At 37.2% G+C, this 17,759-nt stretch overlaps 1 protein-coding gene across 5 annotated transcripts in view; it reads right to left on the reverse strand.

Annotated features, from left to right (window-relative positions):
- LRBA (LPS responsive beige-like anchor protein) overlaps window positions 1-17,759 on the reverse strand; it is a 514,593-nt gene that overhangs the window by 325,567 nt on the left and 171,267 nt on the right. For 4 of the 5 annotated variants that reach the window (XM_084884872.1, XM_084884875.1, XM_084884874.1 and 1 more), the window contains exon 35: window positions 14,690-14,754. The exons of the other annotated variant lie outside the window; for it this stretch is intronic. In XM_084884872.1, coding sequence (XP_084740998.1) covers window positions 14,690-14,754 — 65 coding nt within the window. The remainder of the gene's footprint in view (window positions 1-14,689; window positions 14,755-17,759) is intronic. 5 annotated transcript variants of the gene reach the window in all.

Raw genomic sequence — 17,759 nt, forward strand, 5'->3', positions numbered from 1 at the left:
GTATAAAGCATATGTATGTGTGCATAAGAAAAAACATAGTATATGTAGGGTTTGGTACTACCCATACTTTTAGGTATTCACCAGGGGTCTTAGAAACTGTCCTCTGTGGGTAAGGCCGGGAGGCAACCCAGCAATCAGGGGAAGGTGATGCCCCATCACACCTCTGCTGCTGCCACTGCCGGCAGCACAAGCCTCAGCTGGTGCTGGTTACCTGAGCTGGTTACCTTGCCTGCACCTGGGCAGCCACCATCCAAGGCTTGCCTGCACCTTGGGCCAGCCCTGCTTGCCTGAGCCTCAGTCAGTGGGGGTTGCAGGAGGACCCGAGGCCCCGGTGAGGCTGAAGGGACTCAGGTGGCAGGCGGGCAGAGTGGCCAGCCCCGGAAGAGGAATGTAGGGTACTCTCAACAACATGAGTTATAACTTCTAATTTGTTGGACACCACAGTTAGGCTTCAGCTTCGGGGGAGGGAGGAAGAGAGGGATGGGCAGCTTATTGGAGGAGCCTGGGTGAGCTGTCAGTCAGTAGTGGGTGCAGGAAGACCTGAGGATCCCGGCAGCAGGGATGCAGAGCAGTTGGCCCCTCCCCCCCCCATGGGCGCCGCCAACTTGTGATGGCATGATGGTCAATTTGAATATTGCCTCTTTATTATATAGGATAAGAGTCCAGCAGCCATTTTCTGGAAGGGCTCCTCGTGTACTCTGTACACTGGAAAGAATCTCTCTGACCCTCTGGCTTCCTCCCCAACCCCCACCACCCTATCCACAGAGAACAATTTTCAAGACCCCCAGTGAATACCTAAAAGTATGGGTAGCACCAAACCCTACATATACTATGTTTTTTCTTGTGCAACATACATATGCTTTACACTTCTCGTTAGCATATCTGAATTTTTGGCATCACTACACTTGAACACAGCACTGCAATATGAGGACAGCTGATCTGATAACTGAGAGAGCTACTAAGTGACTAAACAGGCAGGTAGCATACACTATAGACACTGTCAAACCGAGGATGAACATAGCTGTTAAGAAAGATTCCTGGTGGCTAATAGGAGTCTTGGAAACTGTCAAATTTTTAAACAGAATATATTGTAGTAGCCATTGCTAAACAGGGGCCTCTCATGCTCTCTGCACTTCAGGGAAAAGCTGAAGTGAGCTGCCCATCCTCCTTCCCTGGGCTCCTACTATCTGCATCAACACTCAAAAGGAGAGCTTCTAGGATCAAAATTTAACCAATAAGACTGAGACTTTCTCTATCCAATCGGAGCAAAATAGTTGTATCTTTCTTTGCACCTTTACCAATCAATCAGAGCAACTCCATTCTAATCATAACAGTGCTTTTTGGATCAAACTGAGGATTTGGAGTCCTTGCCTGCATAGAAATGGGCCAATCAGGGACAAGGGGTGGGAACTCCTCTCTATGTAATTCAGACTGTCCTCTGTTTCTGTGGAGTGCACTTTGTTTGCATCAAAGACTGTGTTTCCCTGGCCAGAGCTATCTAGAGCTGGAGCTCTAACACCGGAGCTGGAGTCCTAACATCCCAGCTGGAGCCCTAACAGCCCAGCTGGAGCCCTAACAGCCCAGCTGGAGCTGTAATACCTAAGCTGGAGCCATAACACCTGAGCTGGAACGGAACTGTACTGTGAGAGCAGAGCTGTGACACCAGAGCCGCCTCACACAAGCCATTCCACAGCCATGCTGTATCATAACTGAACTCTCTCGGTACATACTGAGCTATCTTGCAACCATTCTGTTCCACAGCTGTGCTGAAATCATATCTGAGCTGTTCCACAGCCTAGCTGTTTCACAATTGAGCTGTTTGCACTGAATAAAGTCTCTCCCCTTCACTGCAGCCCAAATGGGGAACACCTGTTGGCATTGAATTGGTGATGACAACCTTTGGTTGACATTGCACTGGACAAAGGGATGATTCACAAAGGGTGGGACTAAGCAGGACAGTGCGAGATTTCATCACTCTACTCAGAATAACACAAAATGTAAAACTTATGAATTGAGTATACCAGGAATTTTCCATTTGAAATTTTTGGATCATGGTTGACCATGAATAACTGAAACCATGGAAAGCAAAACCACGGATAAAAAAGGAACCTATTATGCCTTTATTAATATGGGGGGGGGATGGCTTTAAGAAGCAAAATCAGAGATAAAGAGATAAGCACTTCAAATGATAAATGAACCAGAGACATAGAAATTCAGAATTTTGAGATTCTACATTTGATGTTCCTAAGAATATGGCTTATAACTAGGTGTAAAAGATATAACGTTACAGAATATTTTTAACAATATGACCACAAACTTGATTTTATATATATATATATATATATATATATATATATATATATATATATATTATCCACTGAAAAATAAACCCTTTTTTCGGGTAAATATGGAAGATACAGAAAGAAAGCAAATGTGGGATAACAAAGAATTCTGTAATGATTTTCAAAGGAAATCATACAAAATATGTTCTCTGACAAAGAACTAAACTATAAAAAAATTAACAGGACTAAATATTTAAAAAGTAGCCCTTTGTGCAAAGAGATTCTACAAAGGCCCCCAACTTCCCCAACTGTCTCCTAGCCACTTTAGAAGTCACTGCAATGTCTTATCTATGATTTGGGGGTAAGGTAAGTAGGGTATTCTTTCAAATGCTAATAAACAGTACGCATTCAGGCATTACAGATAAAAGCAATCCCTAGTGCAATTTAAAAACTGCTAATGAATAACTTCCTATGTCTCTACAGATGGAGATGGCAAGGGCTTTTAAGAGTGCCAATGTGAAATACTGGTTGGTGCTTCTCAGTTTCTCTCTAGAGACCAAAAACCGCATCGTGAATTTGACATCAATGTATTGCCTCACAGCACTCAAACATTAATTGATTAGTCAATGGCACACCATTTTCCCAGTCACCAAACAAGCAACCTCAAGGTTATTCTAGTCTACTCCCTCTTCTCTACCATCTTCCTCCAAGCTCCTAATCAATGAGCAAATATTGCCAGTAATTCCTCTGCAATATTTCTAGATTTAATTAATGCTATTTCACAGCTCATGTCCTAATATAAAAAGCAAGCCTTAGTCAGTTCATCCACAGTATGACTGAAAAAGTCTTTTGGAGTACTTACTCTGACCTTTTAACATATTTCTTCACATTTCCCTCTGTCTTTTAAATAGCTCTCAAATACATGTTCACCTCTACTACGCTATTATAAAGACGAGACTAAGCACTAGAGATGAGCTTTCCTTACAGTGGACTTGGAAAGAAAGAGAATATGATGTGGTCCTTTCCAGCTTTAAACTCTAATATAAATGCTGTGGTGAACACACTGTAAGGTGACCTCCTATTGCGTTCAACCCAGGCAGAATATGGACATGCTTCTAGGAACAGGTTACTTTGCACTGCAAAGGTGATGGGATAGCCACTCTTATGATATGCTCCATTATAAGGCTCTGTGTTAGCAGACTGAAGAGTCTTCTGCCAGCCTTGAAAAGTAAGCCACCTTGTGACCAGAAGCTAAGGTAGCCTCTAGGAGCTGAGATCGAATCCTGATGACAGCCAACAAGAAAATGGGGACCTCAGCTCTACAAGTGAATGGAACTGAATTCTGCCAATAACCACATGAATTTAAAAGAGGACTCCAAGCTCCAGAGAGGAACACAGTTTGGCTAGCACCTGTAAAACTCTAAAGAGAGGATTCAGTTGAGCTGCACCCAGACACCTGACACACAGACATTGTAAGATAATGTGTGTTATCTTAAGTTGCAACCTTCGTGGTAATGTATAGTATGAAAGAGTCATACTATGCAGACCTGTTCGTTTTAATTAATGGTGCACCATTATTATACAGAGGATTTATGTGGATGGAACATACCATAATTTATTAAACTAGTCCCTTATTCAGAGATTATTCATTTTTTTCTGCCCCAACTCTGACTACTAAAATCATTGCTAATAATTCCAGTTACTGAAGCTAGAAATGAGTCATATATGACTCTCCCATCTTTGGCATCCAATAGACTAAGTACTGTGTATTCTATCTCTGCAATAACTCTAGAAGCTGTTTCTGTAATATTTTCCAGTACCCTGCAGGCACCCAGCATCATTTTCTACAATTACTACAATAGCCTCCAATCAAGCTTCTTTCCAATTGTCTTTTTAGTCTAGCCAATGCTCCACTGGATCATTTTTCTAAAATGAAAAATCTTATTATCGCTGCATACTTTAAAAAAATTTTAACTATCTTCCAATGATCTACAGAAGAATACATCTGAAGAAACCCAAAAGACTAAAGACTAATTAAAAAAAATACATACACCCCTATCCTATGTTCATTGCAGAGGTATTTACAATGGCCAATATCTGGAAGCAGTCCAGTGTCCATCAGTAGATGAGTGGGTAAAAAGCTGTGGTACATTTACACAATGGAGTTAAAAATTTTGCACAGCTTAGAAACCAGGCTCATATTTGCTGCTCCTTTTTTACTCTAAGGCTGATTTCTCAAACACAGCACACTGTACTTTTGCACCTCTTTGCATCTGTTCCTACTAGTCTCTCAGCCAGGAATGACCTCACTTCTAATTCCATCTTGCCTATCTTACTCATCCTTCAAAGCAAAACTCAAAAGTCACCTAAATAAAACCTCTTCAAACCCTACATCTGTTTCCCTCCACAGAACTAATCCCCCACCAAGGGGCATATGCCTTTTCTGTGGTAGTTACCATGTTGTATCATTCTGTATGACACCATTTCAATTATGTATTTACAAATCTGTCTTCCATTCCAGATTGCACCAACCTAGTATAATTTATTCTTATATCTCCAGACCATAGAACAGTGCCTGAATATTGCTGGGGGTCCAGCAGTGCTTTTTTAACACTAGCTTATGCCAAGCAATTCTAGACTACTATATGTGAAAAATATAAAGATGCACAAAACTATCCACAGGGGGTTTACAATCTAAATATAAGAATGCTAACTGTATATACACCATATATTATACTTGTTTATACAGTGTTATAGAAATTCTATTCAATTGCTATGTGTATTTCTCTATTTCCCTATCAGACCACGACTAATTAAGGAAAGACATATTTTGCTCATTTGCCTTTTTAAATCCACCATAGTAACTAAGATGTACTGTTCAGGTAGACTGTGCTCAATCTTTTTTTTTAATATGTTTTTATATTCTTTTAAAGACTGAAAAGGATAGGGAAAGGGAAATATACATGAGATAGAAACACTGTTTGGCTGCCTCCTACATACCCCCTACTGGGATCAAGCCTACAACCCAGGTATGTACCCTGACTAGGAATCTAAACAGTGACATCTTGGTTCATCAATCAGTGCTCAACCACTGAGCCATACCAGTTGGGCTATTGTCATTTGATAAATGGATGGCTTGTGACAATGCTTGAAAGTAAGTAGTCTCTACATTTATCTAAGTAAATGAAAGCAAAACTAGAGCTTTCAGGTCAAACATAACTATATCAGAAATTTAAGTTTGAAACATTTTCACTACATAATACAAAATATTACTATCCAATCTTATCTAAAAGGATATTATAAAATTGGAATAAAGCATATATAAAATATTTAATATTACTTCCAAAGAAGAATGGAAGCATATACATTTTTTCTTCAGAATTCACAAAATGCTTTTAAATCCAGTATTTCAGAAGTTCTTGGCTACACAGTTCCCACTTATTTTAACATACACAAATATGAATCTTATTTTCATTATGAAAAATATAAAACTGAGGTGATATATCTAAATAAATCATTTTGCTTTTCAAAGAGTTTAATTTTTCCATCTATATGTATATTTTCCTAAATATACAAATCATACATATTTAGTCATTGTAATTTATGAAATAGTGGTGAAAACTATTCTCTCCAAAAAAATTAAAGATAAATTAGACTAAAATTTTAAGTATAATAAGCAATCTCAAAATATTAGGTTTACTCTATAATAAATTATGTCTCTAAATGCAAGGCACAAAATGATGCTCATATTTTAATATTAAGCAGAAAATTATGTATAATTTATACCTACAGTGCTAGAAGGGGGGAAAAAAATGCTTGTGTCAGCCCGGGAAAACAAACAGCCCTATCAAGTGACCAACTAGAAAAGATTCAAGCTAGAGGCCCAATAAATAACAGTAATGATGACAACCATCTCCCATAACTACATTACAGCCCATTGTCCACATCTGATTATACTAGTCTAGACCTTGGATAAGCACATACACACATTTTCACCAAGAGCTTTCCAATATTACTGCTCTGTTTCCTGGGCTTTCTGTGACCCCCATTAGCAGCAACTGTCAGGTTTTCTCTACTAAACATCTTCACCACTGATGGGGGAGAAAAGTTACCACTTTTCTGCACCCTAACAACTCAGAATATGGAAACAATGTTCCTGAATTGGCAATCCTTATAACATTATAATTTCTTTAGAATTAATTACAGAGAATAGTTACAAACCAAATCAGAGAGGGGGAAAAATGTTTCTGAAGTCTTCCTTCAATAATATGACAGCTACTAAACCTTGCCTCTTAGCTGATATCTCCATTTATTAATATAGTCTTTATTCTTATTCTGCAGAATTACTATCTAATTCTCTATGCAATTGCCTCCTTGCTCACATCTCTTTGCCTCCCTCCCCCAACATGTACATACATGCATATTGAATAATTCAATATCCCAAAAATCCTTAAATTGGTATATTTCTCCTTTCTGAGTAAAAAATCTCTGTAACAAGTTTGAGTAGGAGATACAAAGAGCTTAACATCATAGAAGACACCAGCCTGAAGCCTTATAAAGTACAGACTGGGCCAAAACCGGTTTGGTTCAATGGCTAGAGTGTCGGCCTGCAAACTGAAAGGTCCCAGGTTCGATTCCAGTCAAGGGCATGTACTTTGGTTGCGGGCACATCCCCAGTAGGGGGTGTGCAGGAGGTAGCTGGTCAATGTTTCTCTCTCATCGATGTTTTTAGCACTCTATCCCTCTCCCTTACTCTCTATAAAAAAAAAAAAAAATCAATAAAATGTATTAAAGAAAGAGAGAGAGAGAGAGAGAGAGAGAGAGAGAGAGAGAGAGAGAGAGAGAGAAAGAAAGAAAGAAAGAAAGAAAGAAAGAAAGAAAGAAAGAAAGAAAGAAAGAAAGAACGAACGAACAGACTGGTAGTCAACAAAAGAATTAAAAATAAAAAACTTTTCCCAATTATTTAGCAGGCTGCATACAAATTTAAAACCAATCAAGGTATTTCCTACTTTAGAACTACCCTAGGTGGTACCTACTTCTTGTGGAAGTCAATTTCCTTTATAGGGGAGATCACAATGTGTCTCTACACTTCACTACAATTGGAATGGAAATAGCAAATACTCCATAAAGTTATTTCTTATGGAAATATAAGAGCTCAGTAATATAAAATTTAAATTTAACATAAATTCCACAGCCCAACATCAAGCTTTTTTTCCAAACTTACTTTGCACAACAACCTTTAGTTGTGTAGTTTAAAACAACAACTCATAGTAGTAGTGAGGGTAGAATGGATTAAGAGTTTGCAAGTTGGCATGCTCTGAATGAAATTCTTAGGACTGTGAAAGAATTTATTCTCAAGGATCCTACATAATAAAAGCCTAATATGCAAATTAACTGAATAGTGGAACAACTGGTCACTATGATGTGCACTGACTACCACGGGGCAGATGCTCAACGCAAGAGTGCCCACAAGTCCCAGGCCGGCCAAAGCAGGTGCCAGCGGTGTCCCTGATTGCCCCGTTGGTCACCCCACAGATCAGCCCTGATCACCGGCCAGGCCCAAGGACCCTACCAGTGGACGAATTTCATGCACCAGGCCTCTCCTGTGTATATAAAGGAGGAGATGAGAGTTTTATGTAGAAAAGAAGAAAAAAGAAAAAAAAGAAAAAAAGAGAGAAATGGCTTTCCTTACTCACACCTGGAATACAGCTTACAATTTCTGTTACAACATATCTATTACCTGTACTTAAGGGGTAAATTTTACATTGTATATTTTCATTTCCTGTAAATGCTTTTGCCTCTTCCCAATTTGGTTGCATTTCATAGAACTCATCTTTTTAGATCCCATCTTAACCATCTTATTTGGATTATAACATTGTACCTATTCTCGAACCTCTCTCCATTTTTCTCCTAGCAATTAACACCATTTGACATAATATAAACTTTTGACTACTTCATTGCCTATGACAATTTAAATGAACTCTATCATAAAGAATATCTATTCTGTCCATTTGTAAATTCCTAAAGCTCAAAAATTGCTGGTGTGCACAAAAGTTTTCTGAATGAAGTGAACTGTTTTTATTTTATTTTCATTTAACTCTTCTCAAAGTTCAGCTTTCTTTCTTTTTCTTTTTCTTTTTTTTTTTTTTTGGACCACTAATTCAGCATCCTTTTTTCTACAATTATTTTCATTTAACACAGTAAAGATTTCATTTATATATAATTTTAAAATGTGTAAGGTTATCAAACTTCTATACAAACGTAAACATATTATTCTACAGCATGCTCAATTCATACCACCTTCCAAAAGTTATACTTTGGCCTTGTTAAGAAAGATTGTACATGAAATACTAAATGGTTTTGCTCAGTGGATAGAGCATCGGCCTCGGACTGAAAGGTCCCAGGTTCGATTCTGGTCAAGGGCATGTACACTGGTCAAGGGAACATCCCAGTAGGGGGTATGCAGGAGGCAGCTGATTGATGTTTCTCTCTCATCGATGTTTCTAACTCTCTATCCCTCTTCCTTCCTCTCTAAAAAAAATCAATAAAAATATGTTTTTTTAAAAAATCTGAAGAATAGAATGGACTGGTGAATATAATAGAATCAGGAACATAGAAAGGGAGTGGACTGACAATTCTTAGGGGGAAGGAGGTCTGAGGGGTTCAGGAAAAGATTGGACAAAAATCTTACACCTATGGATGAAGACAGTGGCAGGGGCTAAGGGCATGAGGTAGGTTGGGGAATCAGGTGGAGGAGAGCTATTTGGGGAGGGGAGGGAGGAACACCTGTAATAATCTAAATAAAAATTTATTATTAAATAAATAAATAAATAAATAAATAAATAAATAAATAAATAAAAGATAGAAAATTAAAAGTGAAAGTTATCCATGGCCACTGGGAGCGGCCAGGCCCGGAGCAGCCAGGTCTTGTGCGGCCAGGCCCGGAGCAGCGGCTGCCAGGCTGGGAGCGGCCAGGCGCGGAGCAGCCGGGTCTGGTGCGGCCAGGCCGGAGCAGCAGCTGCCAGGCTGGGAGCGGCCAGGCCTGGAGCAGCCGGGTCGGGTGCGGCCAGGCCCGGAGCAGCGGCTGCCAGGCTGGGAGCGGCCAGGCCCAGAGCAGCCGGGTCGGGTGCGGCCAGGCCCGGAGCAGCGGCTGCCAGGCTGGGAGCGGCCAGGCCCGGAGCAGCCGGGTCTGGTGCGGCCAGGCCCGGAGCAGCGGCTGCCAGGCTGGGAACGGCCAGGCCCGGAGCAGCCGGGCCCAGAGCAGCCGGGTCGGGTGCGGCCAGGCCAGGAGCAGCAGCAGCCAAGTCCAGAGCAACTAGGTCAGGAGCAGCAGTGACCAGACCCGGAGCAGCTGGTTGTGGAACGAACCAGAGCAACAGAGGCCAGGCCAGTAGCAGCCAGGCCCGGAACAGCTCGCTCCTCGCCTGCCCCTGCCCCACGGCTGCCTCTCAGACATGGCTGGAAACTTTTGTGGGAACTTGAGGGTCTGCTGAATCAAGTGATGAAGGCTTAGATCTGGATGTGTTGAGTTAGTATAGGGCTGGGGTGTTGATCTGTGAGTGCCTTGGGTGGGGCCTGGATGAGGCTGGTTGACCTATTTGGAAATGTCTTTTGTGTGAAATGTATCATTGGGCATGTGGAGGTATTATTGATATGAGAAAATGCTAAGTAACTGATTTACTCTCTGAAAAGGGATTTACTATCGGGGAAAGGGAGGGAGGAAGAGACTGAACATAAACTGCACCTATGGATGAGGACAATGGGGGATGGGGAGGGGGCGGAGGGTGGGGTGGGAACCTGGTGGAGGGGGGAAGAAATGAGGAACCTTTGTAATAATATGAACAATAAAGATTGATTAAAAAAAAAAAAAAAGAAAGAAAATTATCCATGGCCAATGTGGCTCATTTGGCTTGGTGTTGTCCTATGCAGGGAAGGCTGCTAGTTCATTCTCTATCAGGACACATGCCCCAGTTGTGGGCTTGATCCTGGGTATCAGGCAGCTGATCAATGGTTTGCTCTCATTTTGATATTTGTCTTTCCTTCCCTCTCTCTCTCTCCCTTACTCTCTCTAAAACATAATAAGAAATCTTCTTTTTAAGTGAAAAGTAATTTGACCATATAACTGGTTTAAAAGCAGATACATGAAAAAAAAAATAAAGAAAACAGATTTATCCTAATTAAGAGAAAATTCAAGTCCTCTTTGATAAGCTATTAAACTTTCCAAAATACTAGGCATTAGTTTAAATAGTTTAGTCTTTAAGAAGAAAGAATATAGCACATACCTCGTTCTAAAGAACCCACACAAACTTCAAATATCAATTAAAAATAGAGATGAAAACAAACTGAAAAATCTTTGAAACAATAACCTCTTACTCTACTAAAAAAAAATTAGTTAATATCTTAACAACTGCTTATCAGATTTAAATTTTCCCTATAAATTACCTTAAATAATATGGAAAAAAAAATATAACCAGAAAGCACATGACACTTAAGGAACACTCCAGAATATTTAAGACACATACTCTACTTCAATTCAGATTTCATCTTTGGTTGGATCAGCTAAGATTAAATCCTAGCCACACTGTTTTCCTAAATGCAACAAATACCTTTGTCTTTTACCAAAATATAACCCTGATAATGGTGAAGGGGGTCAGAATAAAATGTTTTACCCTGCCTCCCTCCCTCCTTCTCCTTCTTCATTTTCCCTTTCATTCCCCCTTCTACTCACTTATTCTACAGACATGTATTAGGAATCTATGATATTTAGAGTGAAGGAAAATGCTAGAGCTACTAAACGAATGCTTAGGAAGTAGTAACGCAACTTAAACAGTTGAATATTGAAGAGACATACAAATATGTTAGTACTAGAAACATCATATCTTTTATGAGGGCTATTTACATATTCAGATACAAGTCTGAATTATTACTATAATAAGCAGATACCAATGATCGCCAGAGGATGATGAAAGCAATGTGACCAGCAGTATGTGGTATAATCTGCCCTTTCTATACTTTTCAAGGATGGGGGTGGGGAGGAGCCATAATAACAGATTTAAGAGTAAAATCCTAGGAAGATATGATATTCTCAAAAGGTATTTTTAGCAAACTATATCCAAATATAATCCAACTATATCCAATTATAGTTCACTTTATAATTATTTATATGATTAACAAGGTATAAAATTCAAGATGAGAATCAGTATCTTAAATTTTTAACAATTATTATATCTTTAAACTAGTTTCACACTTTCTACTACTTTCCTAAATTTTAACATAAAAAATTTTAAACTTTGGCCGAAACCAGTTTGGCTCAGTGGTAGAGCGTCGGTCTGCGGACTGAAAGGTCCCAGGTTCGATTCCGGTCAAGGGCATGTATAATACATTGGTTGCAGGCACATCCCCGGTAGGGGGTGTGCAAGAGGCAGCTGGTCGATGTTTCTCTCTCATTGACGTTTCTAGCTCTCTATCTCTCTCCCTTCCTCTCTGTAAAAAAAAAAAATCAATAAAAAAAAATATATATATATATATATATATATATATATACATATATATATATATATATATATATATATATATATATTTTTAGATTTTTAAACTTTGATTAGCCAATAAAATATAACTGAGGAGAAAAATTAAGAAATTTCATAAAAATAAAGACAGGCAACTCCATTGTATTCCATGACATTTTAAGCTTTGAAAAATTTATTTGCAGAGATTATGCACAGATTTTTCAGAATTCCAGGCTAAAAGAACAAAAACAGGACAACCTAAATATATAAAATATACAGGATGATTTCTATTTATCCAATGCATTTTTCCTTATAACATAAGTCAAACAAGTGAAGTTATAAGACTTGGTAATACTCATAGAGCATCTGCATGACCACAACATCAGGAGTTTAAAATGCTCTAAAATATATTTGTTGGGTAGGTGGCAGGCAAGATGGCGAGAAGAAAGTCGACCTATCAGCTGGGTCTTTTTCTACTGGCAAAATTAACACAGATATTGAGATACTGAAGTTTTAAGAAGATATGTCAAAAAGCCACTAAGAATAGTAGGAATAAGAAAAAAGGCAAAATATAAAATCTAAACATTATCCAAATGAGAAAAGACTTCTAAGATTCATTGATAATGAATTAAAAAATGTAAGCAACAGCCTGGCTGGGATTAAGTCCAGTAGCTGAACACTGCAAACTACTTCACTAATACATCCATCACTATGTAAACTCATTTAACCTGACTATAAGATTCCCGGTCAGGGCACATGCCTATGTTGTGGGCTGGATTCCTAGTAGGAGGCAGCCTCTCATCATTGATGTTTCTATACTTTTCTCCCTATCCCTTCCTCTGTCTCAAATCAATAAAAACATACTTTTTAAAAATATATATATATAAGCAACAGTTAATTGTAATTAGTATAATTAAATTCATTTTTCAATTAAACACATTTTTAAAGTGAAGAAAAAGGCAATCAATATAAAATAAATTAAGTACACAAATAAATAAGCTGAAGCCCAGTATGCATAATAGTCTAATCTACCATACTTGAATTTATTTACTGTAGTACTGAATCTTCAGGTTTCATTTAAGAAGGTTAAGGCAATGGTAATAAGTGACTTTCCTAATAATGTGGGATGTTCTAAAAGATGTATTTGATATTCTTTAAATAATATAAAACTGTTTTAAAAAAAAAAAAACTTGTGCTTTTTGGAAAAAAATAAAACTCTTTGAGATCAATTACTTGTATACACACACACACACACACACACACACACACACACACATTTTTGATGTTGTTAATCTTCACTTGAGCATATTTTTTCCATTTGTTTGTTTGTTTGAGAGACTGGAAGAGAGAGAGAGAGAGAGAGGAAAGGGGAAGAGAGAAAAACATCAATTTGAAAGAGACACATAGACAGGTTGCTTCTCGTAAACACCCCAACTGGGGCCAGGGTTCAAATCTGCAACCCAGATACATGACCTTAACAGGGAATCAAAACCAAGATTCTTTGGTGTGTGAGCCAACACTCTAACCACTTAGCCAATTGCTTATATATTTAAAATAGAGATGACAGTGACAATAAAGTTTTAATTATCATAAAACAAAATTATGAATCAGAAAAGCAATTTCTTGCTATAAAAATGTGAAAATTTAATTTTTTTACTTGAATCTATTATATGTATGTAGTTAACTTCTATCCTGACAAAAATTGTTAATCTATGTAATTGCTTCTGTCTTGGTAAAAATTGTCAAAGAAATATTATGTGATTATGTTATTGATTACTGATTATTTTATCTCTATACATAATGTTTGCATGACAATATCAATATATGAACTAAAAAAATAACAAAACACTGTATTTACAAATAAAGTACCGTATCAATTAAACAGGTAAGTTAAAAGAAACATTTCTATCAAATAACAATTACTTATGTCTGACCTAAGTAATTGTTTTGCTAATGATACCCATCAAATCCAATAAACCTTATGCTATAGGCTCAGTCTGTAGAGGTCTTTATGTTATTTACACTAATAAAACATTAATCAAGGACCACATTTATAGCAACTACTCTGTAAATGAGGTCATGGCAGGTCAGACTTACATAATAAGAAAAAAAAGGTTGGTCTCTGCAGTGAAAAGAAAACCCCTTATTACTTATTCTTCTAGCCCATGGGATTAAGTCCAGTAGTTGAATACTGGAAACTACTTCACTAATGCATCCATCACTATGTAAACTTATTTAACCTCAATGTATTGGATATTTATACAATGCAAGACAAATCCACTGATTTAAAAATAAATCTTTAAACTGTTTCTTTAAAATATAGTCTACCCTCGAGAGAGATAATGAAAATTCCAGACACTGCCTCCACTATTTCATTAATGAATGCTAGTTTTCTTTCCACCACTATTTATTTCTTACATTTACTTAAAAGACAAAGGCTAAGTACTTTCTATAGGCTAAGTATTAAAATAAAGAAGACAATTTCAAACCACAGGAGGATAACAAATCTACACAAAGCAAGCACTGGCAAGAAAACAGAAAAATTTGAGTATTAGCTAACCTATAATCACAAATGACATTAAAACACATTATTCAAATAACTGTTTCCCCAATAAGAATCAGTTATTCTGTATAAGGATATTTGTGATTACCATAAGAGAATTCATATCTTCACAAAATACAAAAATGTCTTATTGTAAAATTTTTTATCTATGTATATATATATTTTCTTTTCTCTTGGTAAAAATCCTCAAAGAAATACCATGACTACTATGAAGATTATCCATATACTTTACTGACTGCAAAAACAAAAAATATAATACCAAAAAATTATCACTTTCAATGGCAGAAGTACAGTAATATTGTAAAGTAAAATATAAAAGATATAAAGTAGATTACCTTCCCTCATTGACAAGTTCAATAAAAGCCAGGCCTGCATTCTTCTGAATAGAATTCTGCCACTCCTAAAAAAAATAGCAGAAAAAAGCTGAAAAAATTTCACTCAGTAAATTATTTCTTTAAAACAACAACTATAAAAAACATCACACATTTTAATTTTATACCTTAAATTTAAAGGAAAAGTTGTGTCAAACATGCTGCCTAACCAATGCAACCCTGTGAACACATGAACAATTGACATTAAAAAGTAAAATAAATAAGTTAGCAAAAATTTGATTCTATATAAACAAAATAAGCCTATCTACAGTTATTTTGCCCTTTTCATTCTATAACATCACTAATTTAACTTAAATCATTGGGAGTTGGGAAGGAAGAAAGGAAGACAGCAAAGACAACCAAAGACAGAGGTTTGGATTCTGCTCTTTAAGAAAAAAGATGTATCACCCCAAATAAGGGAAGCACATAGTTATGAAGTAAATAAACATAGCAAATAGTAGTAAATAAACATAATGTAAAAACTGATGCTTAATGATTGAGAAAGAGACAAGAAAAATTCATGTATTTGGCTAGACAACTATGAGCTGGAAAACTATAGTTACTATTCTATAAATTAGCAAAAGAGAATCTAAATATATTAGCTATATTCTTTATGAATAGATTATTCACTAAAAAAAAGCCAACCAGTAGGATGTGTACAAATAAATTTTTCTAATTCTTATATCAAAACACATAAGTGTTAATAAAACCAGGGTAGACCTACCTGAACTGAAATATAGTTGGATTTGAGAAATACCAATGCATGTATGTGTGCATATCCGTGCATGTGTCTCAAGAGACACATGTATGAATATATTTTTTTCCAGAATTAGAAAAATATACAGAATCTTTAAGTTTCTTAACACTAAGGAGGCACTTATAACCTACCTACATGATCTCCCTTAATTGATCTTTTTCTGTTCTTTTATAAGGCTCAAAACAACTGACAAGGTAGGTTACTTACCATTGCAACCATAAACTATATTCGTTTTTCTAATTTAATACCTTCATGATTTTTAAATGCCATGTAATTTCACCCCAATGACTGCTCTGTTTTATGCCAAAATCCTTCTTTTGCCTCCCTAGCCTTATCCTTTCTTTTCTACATTATCTTTTTATCTCCAATTTTGTATTACAGTACTTCCTTGTATGTTCTGTAAACCCAAGTGTAACTCTCAGGACTAAAACAGCTATAAGCCCCAATTTTATTACAGGATACCAGTTCATGAATAGTGTCAGTAAAAACATACTAACAGAATATAGATAGTAGAATGGAAACTAGATACAAAGTCAGTTAAACATTTGAGAGTAGTATTGTAATTGGCTAGACTTGGGTGAAGAGATAAAGCAACTTGTTGAAAAAAAGAATAACACCATGGAAGCAATGGGATCTATGTTTTCAAATTGATTTGGACATTAAGAGGATACGTCCACAGACACAATTCACTTTACATCTCGTTGTCTTAGATTCTCCCTTAAAATTTTCTCCAAACTATATTACTTTTGTGATTCAATAACTTACATTTAGAAATTAGTGACTCATGAAGTTTACAATATTCATAATTCACAATTGTCACCCAACTGAGACAATAAAATAGAGGTCTTATATTTCTGAGATAAAGCAAGTCAAGAATACTAGATAGAAATACCTTTCTTCTTATAAAATGAAATAGATAATACAAAAGAAAGCAACAGAATTCCATAAAGGAGTATATCCCCGAGAGAAGACCATGTGTCACTCCCTCCCCATACTATCTAATAAAAGAGTAATAGGCAAATTGACTATCACCCCAAGACACAGATGGCTGCCCCCATGTGGTCAAAAATGGCTGCCCCATGTGGACACAAGAAGGCCACCACAAGATGGCCTGCAGGGGAGGGCAGTTGTGGGCAGTTAGGGGTGACCAGGCCAGCAGAGGAGGGCAGTTGGGGGCGACCAGACTGGCAGAGGTAGACAGTTAGGGGCAATTGAGCCAGCCAGGGAGCAGTTAGGTGTTCATCAGACTGGCAGGAGAGTGGTTAGGGGGATCGGGCCTAAATGGGCGGTCAGACATCCCTCAACGGGTCCCAGATTGGAGAGGGTGCAGGCTGGGCTGAGGGACACCCTCCCCCCCAAGGCCCCATAAATGAATTTCGTGCACTGGGCCTCCAGATTTTAATAAGGGAGAAGAGAGAAAAAAAGCAGAAACTGCAGGTTAACTTTTTGGATTCTGATGCAGAGATCCCACACCTCACTTCACCAAGTCTCAAAGAGTTGCCTAAACATAGCAATGCACAGGGATTGGAAAGAGACACAGATGTAATGATAAAGGGATCTAAAAGAGTCTTGGATATAAAAATTATCATGCCCTTGGAAGAGTCAAAAGTTACTCTATAAGGATGTGCAAGTAGCTGAGGCTTTGAGGCCTTGCATAAGGAGATCACACTTGTGACCATTGTTGATAGACAGCAGGAAATCAAGGGATGATGACAACTCAAGGGATGCCACATTCACCAAAGTCAGAGAACAGAAGCACAGACTCCCTCCTCAGTTCTTTACACCCAACACAGCAGCTCAGCAAGCAACATGGAAATCAAATAGAGCACCAGATTATGATGAGGCAAGACCTTACTCTGAGTTCTTATTAAGATCACTTACTGGAAGGAAAAAATCTCAAAATGGAAATTAACTTTAATAAAAAGAAAGATATTTTTCTTGCTAAAGAAAATAAAATAAATAGGAAGGCAAATGGATATCCTATAATTGTTAAATCACACATTCCATATTTAACAGATTCACTAACATTATTTTTCTCAAATCAGTTTTATTTTATCTAAAACTCCAACAGGTGGATATTTTTACTATCTAAGCCATATAAAATTCAAATCTCTAGTCATGGAAAAAATATAAAACAGTAGAGAGACTAAAATTTAATAGACAAGGAAAATAACAATTTGATTTTATTTTCATTTATGCATACAAACTGACATTTACTTATAATGTAAAATCAGGAAGTATACCACTTAAATTTCACAAAGATTTAAAATAGCATGA

This window comes from Pipistrellus hanaki (genome assembly GCF_964339955.1).
Source record: "Pipistrellus hanaki genome assembly, chromosome: 5".
Lineage (NCBI taxonomy): Eukaryota > Metazoa > Chordata > Mammalia > Chiroptera > Vespertilionidae > Pipistrellus > Pipistrellus hanaki.